The sequence below is a fragment of the Apodemus sylvaticus genome, chromosome 21 (genome assembly GCF_947179515.1).
Source record: "Apodemus sylvaticus chromosome 21, mApoSyl1.1, whole genome shotgun sequence".
Taxonomy (NCBI): Eukaryota; Metazoa; Chordata; class Mammalia; order Rodentia; family Muridae; genus Apodemus; species Apodemus sylvaticus.
Window position 1 is genome coordinate 15,201,142 of NC_067492.1, and position 19,363 is coordinate 15,220,504.

The following is a 19,363-nucleotide window of genomic DNA, read 5'->3' on the forward strand; positions in this document are numbered from 1 at the left end:
TGTAGTCCAAAAGAAAACCATGAGCTCATTTGAAATGATGTGAGATTTTGGGGGCATGTGTGAACTATTTTCTTGCTGCTCAACTGTGTGTTTCTTGAGTGTGAACTCGGTACAGTGACAATGCTGAATTATGACATCAGAGGTTGGGCTCACCTACTCTAGGACTTTGGTTTCAAACGAATCTGGAGAAATAAAAATGGTTTAAAAAAAAAAGATGGTCCTGAATGCTCGAAGCTCCTAGAAACAAACTCAAAAGGTTGCTCGCTTACCTCCTCCAGGGCCCATAAAGAATCCACCACTGGCTTGATCTTCTTCTGGTTGTACAGCCCTAGGAGCTTCTCTACCACCCCTCGGATGAGGCCTGAGCGGCCCTGCTTGAAGAGCAGATTAAGGAGCGAGAATCCCGCAATGACTTTGTTTTCTTCATACAGCTTGATGGGGTTCACTTTCTCCACCTGCCACCACTGCAGTGAGAGAAGGCTCTAGGTTACAACGTTGCAAGATGGGGTGATGTCATGCAACATCACCCATGACATGAAGACATCATCTACCCCAGGGAAGCAAAGTTTGAAACTGGGTAGAGTCAAACGAACCGGCAAGCAATCTTTGTGATATATTTTTTAAGCATCTATTTCTGAAACCACTGCATTGGTACACAGGATATCCTAGACAGAAATACTGTGAAAGGGATATAGCTTGGAGAGAGGAAAGGAGGGAAGAAAAGATGGAAGAATGGAGGGAGGGAAGTAGGGAAGTAGGGAAGGGAGGGAGGGAGGGAGGGGGAGAGGGAGGGAGGGAGAGAGAGAGAGAGAGAGAGAGAGAGAGAGAGAGAGAGAGAGAGAGAGAGAGAGAACACCAAATCTTCTGAATGCTAACATGATACCATGAAGGGATGCTAAAATACTGTCTATGCTGGGAATGTGGCTCAGTTGGGGCAGTATTTGCTTAGTACACACAAAATTCTGGGTTCAAATCCTAGAGTCATGTTGAAGGAGCAGTGTGGAGGTGCATGCTTGTCATCCCAGAATTTAGGAGGTACAGGCAGGAGGATCAGAAGTCCAAGGTTATTTTCAACTAAATAATGAGTTTTATAACAGCCTGGGCTACAACAGAACCTGTCTTAACATACAGAGACACACAGATAGACAGATACACAGACATACAGATACACACATGTCCCCCGTCCACATTATAAGAGTCATATTTTATGACTTACATGCAAATAAGAACCCCTGACACCAGTCAAAATTCTGAAGCTCTTCTTGCCCCTATTCATTTGGATAAAGGTTCCTCAGTCTGTTCGAGGCCACAGGTTGACAAGAGGAAGCGTGTGATTAAGACCGTTGACTCTAGAGTTGATCCTATGTGTATATACCTCACTCCTCATTATTCTTCTCTGAACTTTGTCCTTTTCAGCTGACTTGAATGAAGCGAGACACTCCCTGGTGTTTTCCAGGAGGATACAGTGTAAAGCCTTTGGCTCTGGGAATGGTTTTGGGGATGATGAAAGATTCACAACACAGAGAAGTTTACAGAGTGATCAAGTATTGAGGGCATGAGGTGAGTATCCGCTGAGCACAAGACCCTCCATCTCCCCTTTAATAAGGCAAGTTGGGGTAGATAAATGGCAAGACTATGGGGCAGGTAGATTGAAAGGGAGGGCAAGTTAGGATGGCATTTCATGGGGTGATAAAGCTAGGAGGATGAGACTACATAAATGGCTGTCATGTAGGTTCACCCTCTGATATGAGGTAGGAAGTTCATGGTCAAAAGAACAGCTCTTTTTGAGCTGCTCCACACCCAGCTCTGTTAAATCTGTTTCACCGAAGAATTCCAACCCAAGAGTTCAAAACCACGAGTCCCATGATTAAGCTTGATACCTGCACAATGGTAGGACCTCAGTGCATGTTTGTGTCATGCATGCCAGATGTGGCTGTGGTTACTGCTCAGCTGTGATTAAGAGCTCTGGAGATGGCCTAGTTGGTAAAGGCACTTGCCACAAGACCTGACAACCTGAGTTGGAACCTTGCGACCTTACATGGTAAAAGCAGAGAACTGACTCCTGTGAGTTGTCCTCTGACTTTTTCATGTATGCCATGCTAGGTGTACACACATGTACACACACACACACACACACACACACACACATTAACGTACTCAAAATCTTCTTTTTTTTAAAAATTTCTAGAGCTGAGTGTCATTTGATAGCTGTGTAAATCTAGGCAACCTACCTAACCTCTCTGTTCAGCTTCCTTACCATACCTTGGGGAAAAGGAGATTGTTGTGCAGTGTAAATGTGCTCATGCCAAGATATATTCCATGGCGGCAGGGTGTATACCACTCACACCATAAACATGAGCAGATTTAATTGTCGTCTTAATCTGAAAGTCATTTGTAGATTTACTGAGCAGGAGCCAGGAATTTGGAGTCACTTTGCTCTCTAAATGTTAACTTCATCAGAATGGCCCAAGAGTAACTGGCCGAGTCTGACAAAGCACGAAGTATTCATCCTGCTGAAATCTGAAGATGGAAGATAATTAAGATAGCAGAGTTAGAACTCGCTATATGATTCTAATTGTGCCTTTCTTGGTTGCAGAGAATTCTCCTCCTGGAGCAAAGCCATCACTGCACTTCTCAGAAAATCTTTTCTTCAATTTACTTCTAACCAATCAGCCTGCGCAGACCAGCCTCTGATAGGGAATAGCTTTTATTCATGACCTTCAGCTCCAGAGAGTAATGGTACTCATTTGGGGAAGAGGAATCTGCGTTTCTATACAGGCTGTGTTGTTATAAATACCTTCCCCGAGCACAGGCACACTGTAATTATTTCATTAGCACTGTGTGTTGAGATTGGGCATTAAGGGCGAGAAGAGGGGGAAACACTTCTTCCCGTTAGTTGTATATAATTTGGGCCCAGCATGATTTCTCAGAGAAGTCTTTCAGCACCATGCAAATTGTATCCACAGCAACAAGACAGCCATGAGTGCAACAGAGCCTGTCTTCAGGGACAGGCGGATGATAGCATCCACCACAAGGCTCTACCCTTTCTCCTATGAGCCCTGGTGTTCAAATGATTCTCGACCTACACTTTTATTAAAATCCCTTGTGCAAAAAATGCAAAGAAGAATCCTTTAAATCTTGATCCACATATAGAAGGAATACTGCCATTCCCTGATGGCAGATATTTGAGGGCAGTAAAATTTGAGCAGTCAGTGTCAGCATGAAGAACATATAAATACTCCTGGTATGTTTAATACCGTCAACTGGACAGCCTCCAAAAACATCTTGGAGACAAATTTCTAGGCATGTATGTGGGGAGTTTCTAGATTGGGTTAGCCGAGATGGAAAAACTATCTAAATATGACCAATACAACTCCATCATGATATATAGACAGCAAATTCTTATGTCCTCTCCCTGGCTCTCTGACTACCTTATTCACCATCCCTCCCCTCTATCCTGCCTTCTTCCATTCCAGAATCCTGTTCTATTCCCCTTTGAGGTTGGCCAGGCATTCACAATTAGGCTATTAACACCTTCCTTTATTGTTGGGCCTCTCTGCTTATTAGAGTGTAGAGTCACAAGGGTTCTGTATGCCTTTGTCTCACGCACTGTGAGACCTTGATGTCTTCGAATGCTACCCACAGTAGATGCTCAGAAAATGCCCACGTAGTGATGGCTATTGTTATAGACTATGGTCCTCAGAGCAAAACAGCTCCCATACTCATCAAAGGGCCTGTGCTTGTGCCCAAGTAGGCTTGTTGACTGTTGACATCTCCTCAGAGAAGGAGAGGGTAGAGAGGATCATTATTAGACCCTCACCTGAGATTCCAAATGCTTCTTCCAGCCAGTTGTAAAGCAATTCTGCCCTAGTTGCGTGATGCTTAGCAATCTCAGGAGGTACAAGAGGAACATAAGCTGGGGAGATTGAAGGAAGGGTCCATTTATCCGGCTATGAAGAAGCCATCACCTACAGTGGGTGTGGAGTTCCCAGTGCAGTTGCTTTAGGGTCACCTACACTCCTGCCGGGAACTCCTTACCCATCCTCCATGGGTAAGGGCAATAATCTCAGTGACTCTCTGGGGTGAACTCTGGTGGAATCATACTTTGCCTTGAGGCCAGGACCAAATGAGGAGAGGAATGTTGTTTACATCCCTCCAGGGAAGAAGATGTTCACAACACTTATATGGTGCACTGGTTGCACTAGAGATGAGGAGCATAGAGACAGAAACTGACACTAGTGAGAAACAGTAGCGCCTTGCTCTAGTAGGTGGGGGTAAAAATAAAAGTCCAGCCCCAAGTTAGCTCAGTTCTAACATATATGGATATCTCTGCATGGGAATATCCATGAGAGCAGGTGCAGTGGGGGCGAGTGCTCCTTAATGGCAGATGAAGTGACTAAATACTCAGAGCTCATATCCTATTCCCATCTCTAACACAGGAGGATGGGGGCAAAGAACTCTACTGTGGCCCCAGAATCCCAGCCAGAAAATGGTCAGTGTTAGTATTCTGTCTAAACTCCACCCCCACAGTTACCTGGCACCATATGATGTGTCTATAAAAAGATAAAGGGTGAGGGGCATATGCTCTATGGATGTGTAGTCAGGTATGGGGGAAAGGGGTGCCTCGGTGGGCCCATGACAAGGCATTCTTTCCCATTGAGGGACCAGCTACATGGCGGTATAGTATAGAATAGAGTCTATTCAGAGCATGGGGATGGGATAAGAGGGTAGTAGAGGCAGAAAAGGACAAAGTGAGAGAGAGAGAGAGAGTAGAGAAGTAGAGGTCGATCATGGCCATGAGCATGTGGAGAGAGGGGTGGGGGAAAGGCATGGGAAGCGGAGAGGAAGAGCAAGAGAACAAGAGTAAACAAGCAAAGAATAAGGGGGGGGGGAACAAGCAGCGCCTTTGCTAGTGGGCCAGGCCTACCTGGCTGCTGCCAGGTAACTGTGGGGTGGAGTTTAGACAGAATGCTAACAGTCAGGATAAAAAACTGTCTACTCTCTGGAGGAACCACAGTACAGCAACTCTAAGCTCACTTTTGACAGATGGTTGAACCAATCCCTACTGAAATAAAAAGGAAGCTTCCTAAAGTTTCATTGACACTACTTCTCAAGTCCTGGTACTGCCTGCCTGCCTGCAGTTAGCAGGGAATGAACAGGGTAGAGTCTTTCCATTTATTGGAAATGCATGATGCAGACGACAGACCAGCAACTGACCAATGTCTTCATTTTTTAGACAGGGTTTTTCTGTGTAACCCTGAATGTCCTGGAACTCCTTCTATAAACCAGGCTGGCCTTGAACTCAGAGATCTACCTGTTTTTGCCTCCCAAGTACTGGGATTAAAGGCAAGTACTGCCACCACCCACCTACCAATGTCTTTAGATGGAGTTCGTAACATGCAAATCACTGTTAATCACCAGCTAGTAGACAGGCACAGATACTTACTGACTTTGCAAAACTAAAGAAACTCTTGGTCTCTCCAGTTACCATGTTGGATGAGCCTGTGAATGAAAAATTCCCAAGTTAAGTAATTGTTCATGAAAATCAAGATATCATATTATGCAAGAAGAGTGGCAGTTTTTCACTTCTTTACAAAAGCTTAAGAACAACACATCTTGTCTTGGAAAAAGTAGAGGTGCTGGTGTGGGGCACAAAGTAGAACATGTGGCTAACTATCATCAACTCTTAGAGGAAGAGACCTTTTGCTTGGTAGCTGATTTATTCCTTTGGAAAACCAGGCATGAAGCAGTAGGTGATTTGCCCAATGTTTTTTTTTTTTATTCGATATAATTTATTTACATTTCAAATGATTTCCCTTTTCTAGCCCCCCCCACTCCCTGAAAGTCCCGCAAACACCTTCATTCTGTCTATTGAAAGTAAGTGAACTTCTGCAGGGAGGTTCTATATAGATCCAAATTTGATTTTCTAGCAAGTGAGAGGGTTAGGACTCTGACGTGGGCTGGGTATTGAAGGGTAGGAGGAAAACATGGATGGACAGGAGAAAGTTACAGAGAAGGTAGAGGAGAGATCCTAAGCTCAGAGGTCCAGGGGATGGGAGGTGATGATTTGTCAGCTCAAAAGGGGTCCAGGCAGAAAGCTTAAAAAAATTAAACCTAAAACTTTAAATCAAAGGAATATTGGAAAGTGAGTGTTGACAATGGGGCCGGGTGACATTCAGATGACAAATAGGGGTAATATTGAGAAAGATAAGCTGAGATGCTCAGGGAGAAATGGCCCCCTTTGGGGGTTCTCAGTTGGGAAAGGGTGGAAGTGAATAGAGAATATCCCACTACACTGCCCCCCCCCAATTCCATAGCCTTTCTGCTTGTCATCAGGTGCTTGGAAGTATAAGTTTTTCTTAGAGAAAGGTCACAGACTTTAAGAAATTGCACATTGATCATTCAATCTGGGTAAACTACTATTCAATCAGTAAACCATTCCTTTACCTTTGATGGGGAGATGACTTCCAAGGATCCAAAGATTGTAGTACAAAGGCTTCCATTACATTGTACCCAAGTAATCAATGTATAACTGATCAATGTATCCAATCAACTTGGAAAATTGTGAGACAATCAAATTGAAGGTCACCCAAATGTCATCATGGAATTGAGGCAAAAATAAAACTCTTGGCTAATGAGAAGACAATGAATAAATTGTCTATCTGCCCATTAGTCATAAACACTGTCCTTAAAATAGTACTGGCCCTTGTGGGTTCACATCAATAATATTAATCAATTATTTGCTTTTTAGGAAATCCGTGGCCAGGATAGAAATGACCAGAATACATCTGCAAAGGAATGTTGCCCACCTGCTTAAAGAGCTCAAGTCTTTGCAATAATGATTTGATGATGATAAGATATTTATAACCATCAAATATATCTTTTATAAAAAGAGTTAAATTCTTTTTTTCTTTCTGAACTACTCAGAATTAAGGCTCAATTTATATTACAAGAACCTGGCACATGGGTTTTAGGAATCTCAAACAGCAGATACTTCAATATTTTATACACACCTTTCAGAATCTGTGGACACCAATGTTTAAATTACTGTGTGTGTGTGTGTGTGTGTGAGAGAGAGAGAGAGAGAGAGAGAGAGAGAGAGAGAGAGAGAGAGAGAGAAAGGGAGGAAGAGGAGGAGGAGGAGGAGGAGGAGGAGGAGGAGGAGGAGGAGGAGGAGGAGGACAGATAGGATTAGTCAGGTGCTAGTTTAATTTTGCTGTAAAAAATTTGCTTCTTTTTCATAACTTTCCTGAACACTCAAGAGCATAATAGATGTGGCCAGGCATGGTGGCTTATGCTTGTATTCCTGTCACTCAACAGGTTGAGACAGAGGTATTATGAATGCAAGGCCATCATGAAGTAAATAGTGAAACCATTACTCAAACAGAACAAAACAAAATAAAACAAAACTAAAACATTTAAAAAATAATGGTGTAGGGAATAGAGCTATAGACAAAGAAGTTAGTTTCATAATTTATGGTAATAATATCAATAATATCAACATAATACATGTACTAAAAAGTTAAACAATCCTGTTTGCCCAATTCCTAGTATATCAATGTCTTTCATCCTGCAAAGTGTGGAAAGCACAGTGGGGTACTTTCTGCTCTTGTTGATCCTGTCCTAGGATGCACACACTCACCATATAAAATGTAGGTCCCCAGAGGTTTGAGGAGACTGAGCCCCTTGCCAGTGTTGTCCCCACACAGGCAATCCAAAACAATGTCCACGCCTTCAGCTGAGATCCTGCACAGCAAGAGACAAGGCAATGTGATGTAGCCTGCCAGGAACCAAACTTGTGCATCTTTCCTTTCCATGTCACACCAACTGATTTCCAGAATACAAACACAGAGCAGTCCAGCACCACCCTCCTCACTAATAACATCCTTCACTCACTGCAGATGCTGTCTCCTAAGTTCTCCGGAAGCTGAAAATATCTCAAGTTGAATAGTGTTGAATTCATTTAACCTGATACCTGGTGTCGCCCAGCACTGCAGTACATTGTGGCATGCCAATGGTTTAATCTCATGATGATGTGGCTACCTTGACACTGTCCCCTGTCTCTGACATTACAGGAGAATTTCTATGCCCTCAGAAAGAGGTCAAACCCAACATCTGAAATATGCCTATGAACACCAACTACTGAAAAAAAGTCTTCCATTGAATTACTGTGACTTAGGTACTGTTTGTAGAAGCATTTTACAGAGTAGGAGGCAGAAAAATACCTCTTTCAAGGACCATCCTAGATTATAATGAAGAGGACACTGGAGCCAGAAGGGAAAGAAATCTATCTAGCCCAGTGGTTCTCAACCCTCTTAATGCTGTGATCCTTTAATACAGTTCCTCATGTAGTGGTGACCCTCCCTCCCAACCATAAATTTTTTCATTGCTACTTCATAACTGTAATTTTGCTACTGTTATAAGGTGTAATGTAAATATTTTTGGACATAGAGGTTTGCCAAAGGGGTCATGACCCACAGATTGAGGACTGCTCTCAAATTCTCCAAGTCTTAGCTCTCTCCTTTGTCAAGCAGAGTTGATGTGTTTCTTTCTGGGGTAAATGCAGTGAGGGAAGAAATAAGATATTTGGTTCAGGCTTCCCACGTGTCAGTCAATCTCAGCCAACAATCATATTTAAAGGAATGAGGCAGATGGGCAGGGTGCTGTCCGTGGTACTGAAGCGAGTCACAACTCCACCACCACCCTGCACCCCTACCACCTAGTTTATGGGGCTGCTAGTCTGGCCTGTAGGTTTCCGTACAGTTTTTCATAAACTTTTAGATCACCCTCCCAACTCCTCTATCCCTGCACACCCCATGCCTGTTTCAGTTTTCCATTCCCAGAATTCCCTGTTTGTTTTCATATCACTTATATTATGCTTGCTATCTCTTCTCCTTTATCTCCTCTATCTCTTTATCCTTTCTCCTTTCTACTTGGCTAGTCTCCACCCACGAGGGTTGTGGCACTTATCTTTAGTGCCGTGTTACTGCACGTAATCTATTTTGTTTCTAATTTCACTACTTATGTATTTCATAATTGCATTTTTTAAAACCAGACAGAGCCACACACAAAAAGAAAATCATGAACTAATCCTCCTGGTGAAGATGGTTACAAATTTCACAACAAAATGCTTGAAAAATAAATGCACAAACACATCAAAGAGGATGTGCATCATGACCAAGGTGGCTTTATCCTAGAAATACAAGAATGGTTGAACACACGTAAATAAATAAGTGTAACTCATTACAGAAATGGCCTAAGGATCATCTCAGTAGATGCAGAAAATGCCTTTGATAAAATTCAACTTAAAAACTCTAGAAACTAGTGATGAAGGAAATGTTTTAATGTAATAAAGACTATAACAAATCAATTGTCAGTCTCATGGTAAATAAAGAAAAACTCAAAGCATTCTAACTATGATCAAGACCAAGCTAATGGTATCTACTGTATTCATCCTATGTTAGAATAGTGCTTGAAGACTTAACTAGAGCAATAAGACAAGAGAAGGAGATAAATGGGATACAAATAGGAAAGGAAGGAGTCAAAGTATCCTTACTTGAAGACGATATGACTCTATACAAAGGGAAGCCTAAGGATGCTACCAGAAAACTCTTAGACATTTTAAACACATGCAGGGACATAAAGTCAATGTTTAAAAATCAGTGGCCTTTCTATATACTAAGATGAATACACTGAGAAAGAAATTAAGGACACAATCCCATTCAAAGCAGCTTCCAAAATAACTTGGAACAAATGCATCCAAAGAAATGAAGGACCTCTACAATGAAAAAGCTCAAAATACTAAGGGAAGAAATGCAGAAAGGTACTATAAAATAGAAAGGCCATCTATGCTCATGGGTCAGAAGTATCAATACCATGAACATGGCCATCCTAGCAAAAGCAACCCACACATTCAGTGCAATCTTGATTAACATCTCAACTATTTTTCACAGAAATAGTAAGAATCACTTTCAAGATGAGAGTGCAAAAACCCATGAACAGTGGAAGTAAAACTCAGCAAAAGTGAACTATGCTGGGGGTATTACAACACCTGGTTTCCTAGTATTTCACAGAGCCATGGTAATAAAAACAGCTCAGTACTAGCATGGACACAGACGCACAGATTTTACATTCCCTACACCAGCCAGTAACTCAAGATATATTCAGAATGGATAGGGCTGCTAACAGCCATGAGAGTGGAGGCTGGATTCTCTTAACCTTTCCAGGAGTGTGCTCTACTCATATTCATGAGCATTTATTATGCCCTAGGCTTAGAAATGTCAAGTCTATCCCATTTGTACCTCATACTACTCCTGTGACTCTAGAACCAGAATGGTTCTAGAGTCTCATCAGTTGGGAGGTGGAGGCAGGAGGATCAGAAGAAGTTCAAGGTCATCTATGACTATTTAGAGAATTTGCCGACAGTCATGGTTCACATGAGACACCATTTTACAAAAAAAAGTATGAGGTCCAGAAATGTCTTTAGGATGGGCCTGGCCACTGCCATGCTCACATTAAAAGCATCCCTGGGTGTCCTTTTTTTTTCTCATGAGAGGATCAGGATCATCACCAGAAGAACCAGTCAGCTCCAAGAAGCTCAAGGCCCACCCAATTTTCTGATCTCCTCATTTCTAGAGGTGTCACACTGCCTGTGCATACATAATTTTCCAGCAGCAGAAGTGGGCCCAAGGGACAAGCCAATGTGGTTCCTCTACCTTGTTCTGTTGCTGTCACAAGTCTTGGTAGATTTAAGATACCAACAATCCCAGCTCAGGGACTCTCTGGATTAGTTCAGAAGCAAGATGCTTTGGAATTTCTGATCTAGACATCACGATTCATTCTTTTGTTTCCACTCCTGGTCTCTCTACCCAAATGGAAAAGGGAGGGATTTCTCTGACTAGGGTGAGGCTCCCTGAGAGCCATTACTGGTATATAAAGCTTTCGACCCTGCTAGGAAGTGCATCTTTTTTTGTTGTTGTTGTTTTAAAAAAATGTTTTCTTGACTCTCTGCTGAGCTTTCTTTTTCTAGATTCCTTGTGATCTGAGAACTTGCCTGTGTCATAACTTCCACATACTTGTTGCATAGTTGGTTTCTCGCAGAATGGTTGGCCCTAGTAAACTTATCCCAGATGTCTAAGCATGAGTACCCAGCACCCTACATACTTCTTACAGAGTGTTGAGCATAGTCCCCAGGAAACAGCAGCTTCTAGAGGGTTCCATAATGCCTGGAACACAGTAGGTATCTTTCAGGGTGCTGAGCACAGTACTGAGTTTTTCCGTAGGGTACCAGAGACTATGCTTAGTACACGGTAGACATCTCATAGGTGCTAGGCATATTGACATGCACACAGTAGGGTTTTCAGTGGACCGTTTGGCACATACTAGGCTTATTTAAGAGCACAGTACCTGGAATCATAGGCTTCCCATATGGTATGGCGCACAGTACTGATACACATTAGGCTTCTCATAGGATGCCTAGTATTTGGTACAGAGAAAACTTCTCATAGAGTGTTTGATGGACTGCTTGGTATGTCTAGTTTTTACATATGAGTATGTCTGGTACACAGTAGGTTTTTCACAGGGTACTAAGAACAATACCTGGTTTACTCAGAGTAAACTTCTCTTGGAGAGGACTAGTCTCGGAGCCTGGTGCACATTAGGCTTATAATAATTGCTGGGCGTGATGTTCAACACATAGTAGGCTTCTTCCAATGTGCCAGGCATGGTATCTGGTGCACAGCAAGCAAGCTCGTTATATAGGCTTCTCTCAGAGTGCTAATCCTAAGAATCGATGCACTGTAGGCTTCTCAGGAAATGTTCACTACTGGCAGTTTGTATGCACTTAATATTCTTACCAGAAGTCACCTCTGGGCCTGCCTCCCTATTCTCTCCCAGCAATTTGATTCTTAATAATTATCACCAGTACTTGAGTAAGAACCTACGTGGGCCAGGCACTGTGCTTGGCACTGAGATGACCAAAGGCAAGAGGACAACTTGCTTTTTCTGAGCTCACACTTCATGGCTTCAGACTTTACCTCCATCTGCAGACTCAAGTTCCATGACCAAGCAGCAGACCGCTCCAATAGGAGCTGGGTTCTTTCCTCTGAATCTGGTTCTACTTCATGTGGCTTTTCCTCAGCTTTGCTCACGAGCTCCTAGAGCCTGTCATGAAGCAGGTGACTCCCTGTCATCCCTGGAGGCTTTGCAGTCATGCTAAAGAACATCCCGACAACTCCTGAGCTCACGGCAGCTGAAATACAAGTTTCCTTTCCTCCTGTGATTTTCTCCACAGTCATTGGTCACTATGCGTACTGGCTGCTATGTGTGCCAACTTGACACAAGGGGGAGTTATTCCAGAGAAAGGAGTCTCCTTTGAGGAAATGCCTCCATGAGATTCAGCAGTAAGGCATTTTCTCAATTAGTAATCAAGGTGGAAGGGTCCATTGTGGGTGGTGTCATCCCTAGGCTGGTGGTCCTGGGTTCTATAAGAAAGCAAGCTGAAGAAGCCAGGGGAAGTAAGCCAGTAACATTCCTCATGCCCTCTGCATCAGTTCCTGCTTCCTGACCTGCTTGAGTTCCAGTCCTGACTTCTTTGGTGATGAACAGCAACGTGGAAGTGTAAGCAGAATAAGCCCTTTCCTCCCCAACTTGCTTCTTGGTCATGATGTTTGTGTAGGAATAGAAACCTTGACTAAGACACCATGCCTATTTTCTATTTTCCTCTTGTGTGCACACACATGGATGAAGGCCAATAGGTTAACCTTGGGCTTCATTACTCAGACTGTCCACTTTGTTTTGTGAGAGGGGAGCTCCTCACTGGCCAGGAGCTTCCTGAACAGGATACACTGACTGGCTAATGAATCCTAGGAATTCTGTTTCCATCTTCCCAGCACTGATATTACATACACACGCCATCATGTCTAACTTTTTAATGTGTGTGCTGGGGTCAAACTCAGATGTTCTTGTTCATGCAGAGAAGCACTTTATGAACTGAGCTGACTCCCTGACTCCTATTCTTGTCTTTTGACTTGGTCCATCCATTGTGCCAATCATCAAGACTGAAACCTTGAGTTTGAGTCCTGAGATTCACACAGTGGGAGAAGAAAACTGATTTCCATGTTATTGTCTTACTTCCATGTGTAGACCAAGGCACACAGCCCTCCAACCAACCAACCAACCATCAACCAACCAACCAACCAATCAATCAATCAACTAATCAATAATATATATAATAAAATTTCCATGTTATCGTCTTACATCCATGTGTAGACCAAGGCACTCAGCCCTCCAATCAACCAACCAACCATCAAGCCAACCAGCCAACCAACCAACCAACCAATCAACTAATCAATAATACATATAATAAAATTTGGCTTTTCATGTGCAATAATTACACATATTTACAGGTCACTGTGTTATTTTGATACATGCACACACACCACAATAAGCAAACAAATCTGAGTAATTAGCAGATTCACTGCCTCAACAGTAATCACTCCAAGGGTGCTTAATTGAGAGCTGTTTGCTCACAGCCCTGCCTGGGTGATGTCCAGAGATGGCTCACATCATCATGACTTGGAGGCTATGGCAGGTAGCAGATAACTGCATCTATTAAGTACAATTGCACAGGATGACCTCCAACCACAGAATGACTTTAGGGGTACCCAGTGCTGGGATTGACAAGCCCCAATCAAGCCTGTTCCTGTCATCTCAGCATCCCACACAGCCACAGCCTTCAAGTTGGATGGCTTGGTTCCCTAACTGAAGTGCAGGGTTGGGGGGTATGGGAAGCCACCCCTACTGCCTTTGGAAGAGTGATCATAAATGGTAGATTTAAACTTTGGAAGCAGGCCATGCACTGAAATTCCCAATGTGTGTAGATATGTAAAAGGTATTCAAACCTTCTATAACTTGCCTCCTCCCTGAAAAATAAGGACAGTGTCCATATCATCAAATCTGCGAAGACCTGAAAGCGAGCTCCCATGTGTGCTTCGGGCTTTCAGTCAGATATTGCTTTTGTGTGTCTCCTTAATGCCCTGGATGTCTCTACTAAGAGCTGATGCAATCACTTATTACATTGACTGTGACTACTAGTTTGGAAATTTCAGGACACAAAGGCATGTGTGCCTTGGTCACCATTTTGTTTGTGTACCATATTTGTAGGCATCAATAATAAAAAATAATACATGAATGCATGAATATAAGGTCTTAAACAATATTGTGCACCCTTTCCACCAAATGTTTGATTTTTAAAGGCACCTTTAAGCAGTCTTATTGAGCCACAGTTGATGGTAATAAAGAGAATACATTTCAAATGTGCAGTTCACAGTTCAATAAGTAGTGCCAGGCCACACCAGTGATAACAAATCAAGGTCACAGATGCATCCTTATGGCTCAAGTGTTTCCTCAGGTCATCTTGCAAACCATAAAGAATTGGGGGGAAATGGAGCCCACAGATTTGGAGAGTAAATCTGGCTCTGAGCTTCAGGCTTCTCATCTATGAAGTGGGATGCCTTCTGCACTTGTGAAAGATGCTTGTGAAATGGTCATCTCACTGAAAGACATCTAAGCATGGCCGCTATTGCCTGCCTTGCCCTGTCCCAGCCCCCCTAACGTTTGTTCCCATATCTCCTGCTGAGGTGCTTTGCACCCCTCCAGGATGCCATGGGGCTAACTTGGGATTCAGGCTTCTAAGTGCTGGGCTCATTTTCATCTCCCTTTACACACAGATAAGAAAGCCATTGCAAAGATGAAGTCTATACCAGTGTTGGTTTTTACCCATTTAGGCTTAGAGATGGCTCAGCTGTTAAAAGTTCCTGCTTCCCACTCTTCGCACGAGGAGAAGAGTTAGGTCCTCAGAGCTCAAATGGAAATAGTGGGTGTGGTGCACAAGCTGGCAGTCCCAGTACTTGGAAGGCAGAGGGAGGGAGGAGCCTGAGGTTCCCTGGCAATCCACTCTATCCACATGATGAACTCCACATCAATAAGAGACGCAGCCTCAAAGAGGGATGTCAATATTCCTAAATGCTGCCCCTTTGACCTCCACATGCATGTACACACACATGTGAACACATCTGCACATATAAAAACATGCATAGGCACACACATTAGAAAAGAAATATTTTTTTTTCTCTAATTTCTTTCCTGGCTTAGCAAAACTTCCAAAGAGGCCCTCCATTTGGCTGGTCTGGGTGAGTTTTCATTACAGGAAATTTTGTTTTATTATTATTTTTTTGTAGTTCGCTGTACATAGGTGACTGTAACTGTATTTGTAAGGAAGACACCAAAGAGAAATGACTCTGCACAATGCTTTACTACATGTGAGTGACTGTTTCATCCCTTTCATTTTACATCCCTGTGCACAGAGAATTTGAATCAAGTTGTGATCACAGTCTTGACAGAATTTGGCATTCTGTTTCCGTCCCTTAAATTCAACCACAGGCACTTTTCTCTTTTGGTGACACAGCCTTCATAATTATCATTTCTAGGGGCTGTGTAACACATGCGTGTGGTGTAGCAAAAATCCCTGCACCGTTTGCCTTCTGTTGACAGCAGAGGCTGGATCTGATTGCCGCTGTTACAATTCACTGTCAACATACGCTGAGCACTGAGGGCCAGGCAGAAGCTGAGCTCCCCTGAACAGCTTTGTGCCTTTGGCTTTGATCTTGCTCTGGATATTTCCTGAGGATGGGATTTCTGGGTCAAGGCTATACTTACCATCACAGCTCCCTAGCCATTTCCCCTATCTCCTGCGTCCCTACATAAAATGAGCGGCTGGAAGCCACCTCTGAAGGTAGGTGGTAATAAGGTACATCCCAGTCACTGGTTCCTTCCATTCTCCTAATAATAGAAATCACTGATTCAGGCTCTGAGTGGGGCCAGGGCAGGGAGGGGCTGATCTGGAGCAGCTGTGTGGGAAGTGAGGCAGGCAGGAGTCCCCAGCTGTGGGCTTCCATTTGTGGAGAGCAGCTGTGGTGTCCTGATCTTCTGTTCTTACGGTTCTTCATAACTGACCACATTTGTCTCTTTTCAGAACCCTAGGGATTCCCTAGCACCACAGCAATGCTCTACCCCCTAATCTAAAGTGCTTTCCTCCCTGGACCTTCTCAGTTTTCAGCTCTCAGCCAAGACTTTTACTTAGGTCGGTGTCTGAGTTCTCTGCTAACACTCTACAGCATATGTCAAAAGTACAAATTAATGTATTCTTTGAATAGTTTCTTTTTTCTTTCCTTTCCCCCCTTTTATTGGACATATAGTTTTTTTCGAGACAGGATTTCTCTGTATAGCCCTGGCCGTCCTGGAACTCACTCTGTAGACCAGGCTGGCCTCGAACTCAGAAATCCCCCTGCCTCTGCCTCCCAAGTGCTGGGATTAAAGGTGTGGCCACCACCACCCGGGTGGATATTTTCTTTATTTACGTTTCAAATGTTATCCCTTTTCCAGGTCTCCCCTCTGGAACCCCCCCATCCCATCCCCCTCCCCCTGCCTGTATGAGGGTATTCCCTCACCCACCCACCCACCCACTCCCGACTTCCCACCCTGGCATTTCCCTACACTAGGGCATCGAAACCCCTCAGGCCAAAGGGCCACTCCTCCCACTTATGTCCAACAAGACCAACTTCTGCCACATATGCAGCTGGAGCCCTGGGTCACTTCTCTTTTCTTTCTCCTTCCTTCCTTCCTTTCTTCCTTCCTTCCTTCCTTTCTTCCCTTCCTTTGTTCCTCCTCATCCTCCTTCTTCTCCTCTTCCTTCTTCCTTCTCTCTCTCTCTCTCTCTCTCTCTCTCCCTCTCTCTCTCTCTCTCTCTCTCTCTTTCTCCCCTACTTTTTTAAAATCTGTCTCCTTTCCCATAACTAGATTCCAAACTATAGATATAGAGCCTTTGTGATTGGTTGTTGCTGGATCTTCCTCTTTGGTACAGGTCCAATCTCATCTCATACCCTAACATATTTATTAAGCAGTGGGTAGATGGATGCAAAATTATCAGTTAAGGATATTAAAGAAAGAATTAGTGAAGTTAAAATTCTAGTCCACAGCTTGAGGAACTCTAGTCAAAAGTAGGTAGACTGGGCAAAGAGAGGCATCTTTGAGAATATCTGTTATCTCTGCACCTCTGAGATATGGGGTGGATTTCTAATATTTAGCTTTAAATAAAAGCTCCCTTTTTGGAACAAAATATTCATGGGAGCAAATATGGAGACAAAGTGTGGAGCAAAGACCAAAGGAAAGGCCATTCAGAGACTGCCCCACCTGGGGATCCATCCCATATACAGTCACCAAACCCAGACACTAATGGGGATGCCAAGAAATGCTTACTGAAAGAAGCCCGATAAGACTGTCTCCTGAGCGGCCCTGCCAGAGCCTGACAAATACAGAGGCAGATGCTAGCAGCCAACCTTTGTACAGAGCATGGGGTGCCCAATGGAGAAGTTAGAGAAAGGACTGAAGGAGCTAACGGGGGTTGCAACCCCATAGGAAGAACAACAATATAAACCAACCAGACTCCCCAGAGCTCTCAGAGACTAAACCACCAACCAAGGAGTGCACATGGAAGGACCCATGGCTCAAGCCATATATGTAGCAGAGGATGGCCTTTTGGGGCATCAATGGAAGGAGAAGCCCTGTGACCCAGTGTAGGGGAATTCGAACACTCTTACAGAAGCAGGGGGAGGGGAGATGAGATAGGAGGTTTGGGGGGAGGGGACAGGGAAAGGATAACATTTGAAATGTAAATTAAGAAAATATGCAATAAAAATAATAAAAAAGAAAAAAGAATTTGTTTTAATTTTAATTATTTTTAAAACAATACTACAACATAATTTCATCATTTCTTTCTCCCTCCAAACCCTCCTATATATACATACCCCCCACTCTCTTTCAAATTTGTGACTTCTTTTTTAATTGATTGTTGTTACACAGATACACACACACACACACACACACACACACACACATATATATATACCTGAATAAATAAAAAGAACCTACTCAGTCTAAAAAACGATAAAGCTCCCTTTTTACATCCTACTGGAGATATTAGGACATCCTTACATTATATATAACTCTGTGTGTGTATGTCTGTGTGTGTGTCTGTGTATGTCTGTGTGTGTGTCTGTGTATGTCTGTATGTGTGTGTCTGTGTGTGTCTGTGTGTGTATCTGTGTGTGTGTGTCTGTGTGTGTCTGTGTGTGTATGTCTGTGTGTGTGTGTGTGTTTGTGCGTGAACACATATGTGCATGTAGAAGCTGAAGGCTGACATTGAATATCTTCTTCAATCATTCTCCACCTTAAGTTTTAGACAGGCTCCTCCATGTAGTCCTAGATAGACTGGTACTCACTATGTAGACCTGGCTAGCCTTGAACTCACAGAGCCTGTCTCTGTCTCCCAAGTTCTAAGATTAAAGATATGTGCCACCATGTCTGACTTTATCTTAGTTTTTGAAACTGGGTCTCTCACTAAACCTTGAGGCATACTTGGCTAGACTAGCTGGCCATCAAGCCCAGGGATCCCCTGTCTCTGCCTACCTAGTGTTGGGATTACAGTTGTATGGTTCTGTGCCTGACTCTTTTACTTGGGTCTGGGGATTGAACTCAGGGTCCTCACACTTATATAAAAAACACATTAATGAAGTAGGTATATCCTCATCCAACAGCTCTGAACCTTTTACTAATCTCCTTTCTAAAAATACTCTACTTTAAAAAAAAAAAACAAAAAACAAATCTAGTCTAAATTTTCTGCTTGAACAATCAGCCTTGTCCCTCTTCATCTTAATTTGTGATTTGTATAAAAAAAAGTTCCTTTATCATGGTGCTGGCTCAGGGACTAATTACCACTAAGCTTTATAATTCAATGTTAGACTATGAAAAGAGAAAAATAACAGCTCCTGACCATCTCCAGCAGCTCTCAGTTAGAAATGCAGAGACCGAGTTCACCTTGGACAGCAGCCAAGTGAAGTACACACATCATCTACAGACATGCTATTACTTGGGCTCTCCATGCGATTCCCTTGTAGACACACATGATCATAATCTGTAGCTTCTGGATCACAGGTACACCATAATTAGATTATATAGTCAGATAACCTTGGACTGTTATGTTTTGTTCCTATTTTCTTGACCTTTGAACCTTTGAACCTATCACTCAGTATGCAGGTAGGTACATCTATCTCCAAAATATTTTCTTCCAGGTTCTCCTCTTCTTACAGGTAACTATGGTTCATGCTCAACTCTTTAGAAAGCCACCCTCTCTATGGTGAGAGCATAAATTCACAAGTCAGAGGGCCTGGTATGAACCCCACTGTGCACCATTCCACGAATGCCATGTCTGCCTGCTTATATTATTAGGTGACAGTTTTCAGTTTGC

General features: G+C 43.1%; 1 protein-coding gene across 1 annotated transcript in view; it reads right to left on the minus strand.

Annotated features, from left to right (window-relative positions):
* Positions 1-19,363, minus strand: part of Vat1l (vesicle amine transport 1 like) — a 174,358-nt gene that overhangs the window by 80,207 nt on the left and 74,788 nt on the right. The window contains exons 5-7 of the mRNA XM_052167143.1: positions 7,643-7,746; positions 5,447-5,502; positions 270-464 (exon numbers count right to left, since the gene is read on the minus strand). Of these exons, the coding sequence (XP_052023103.1) occupies positions 270-464; positions 5,447-5,502; positions 7,643-7,746 (355 nt within the window). The remainder of the gene's footprint in view (positions 1-269; positions 465-5,446; positions 5,503-7,642; positions 7,747-19,363) is intronic.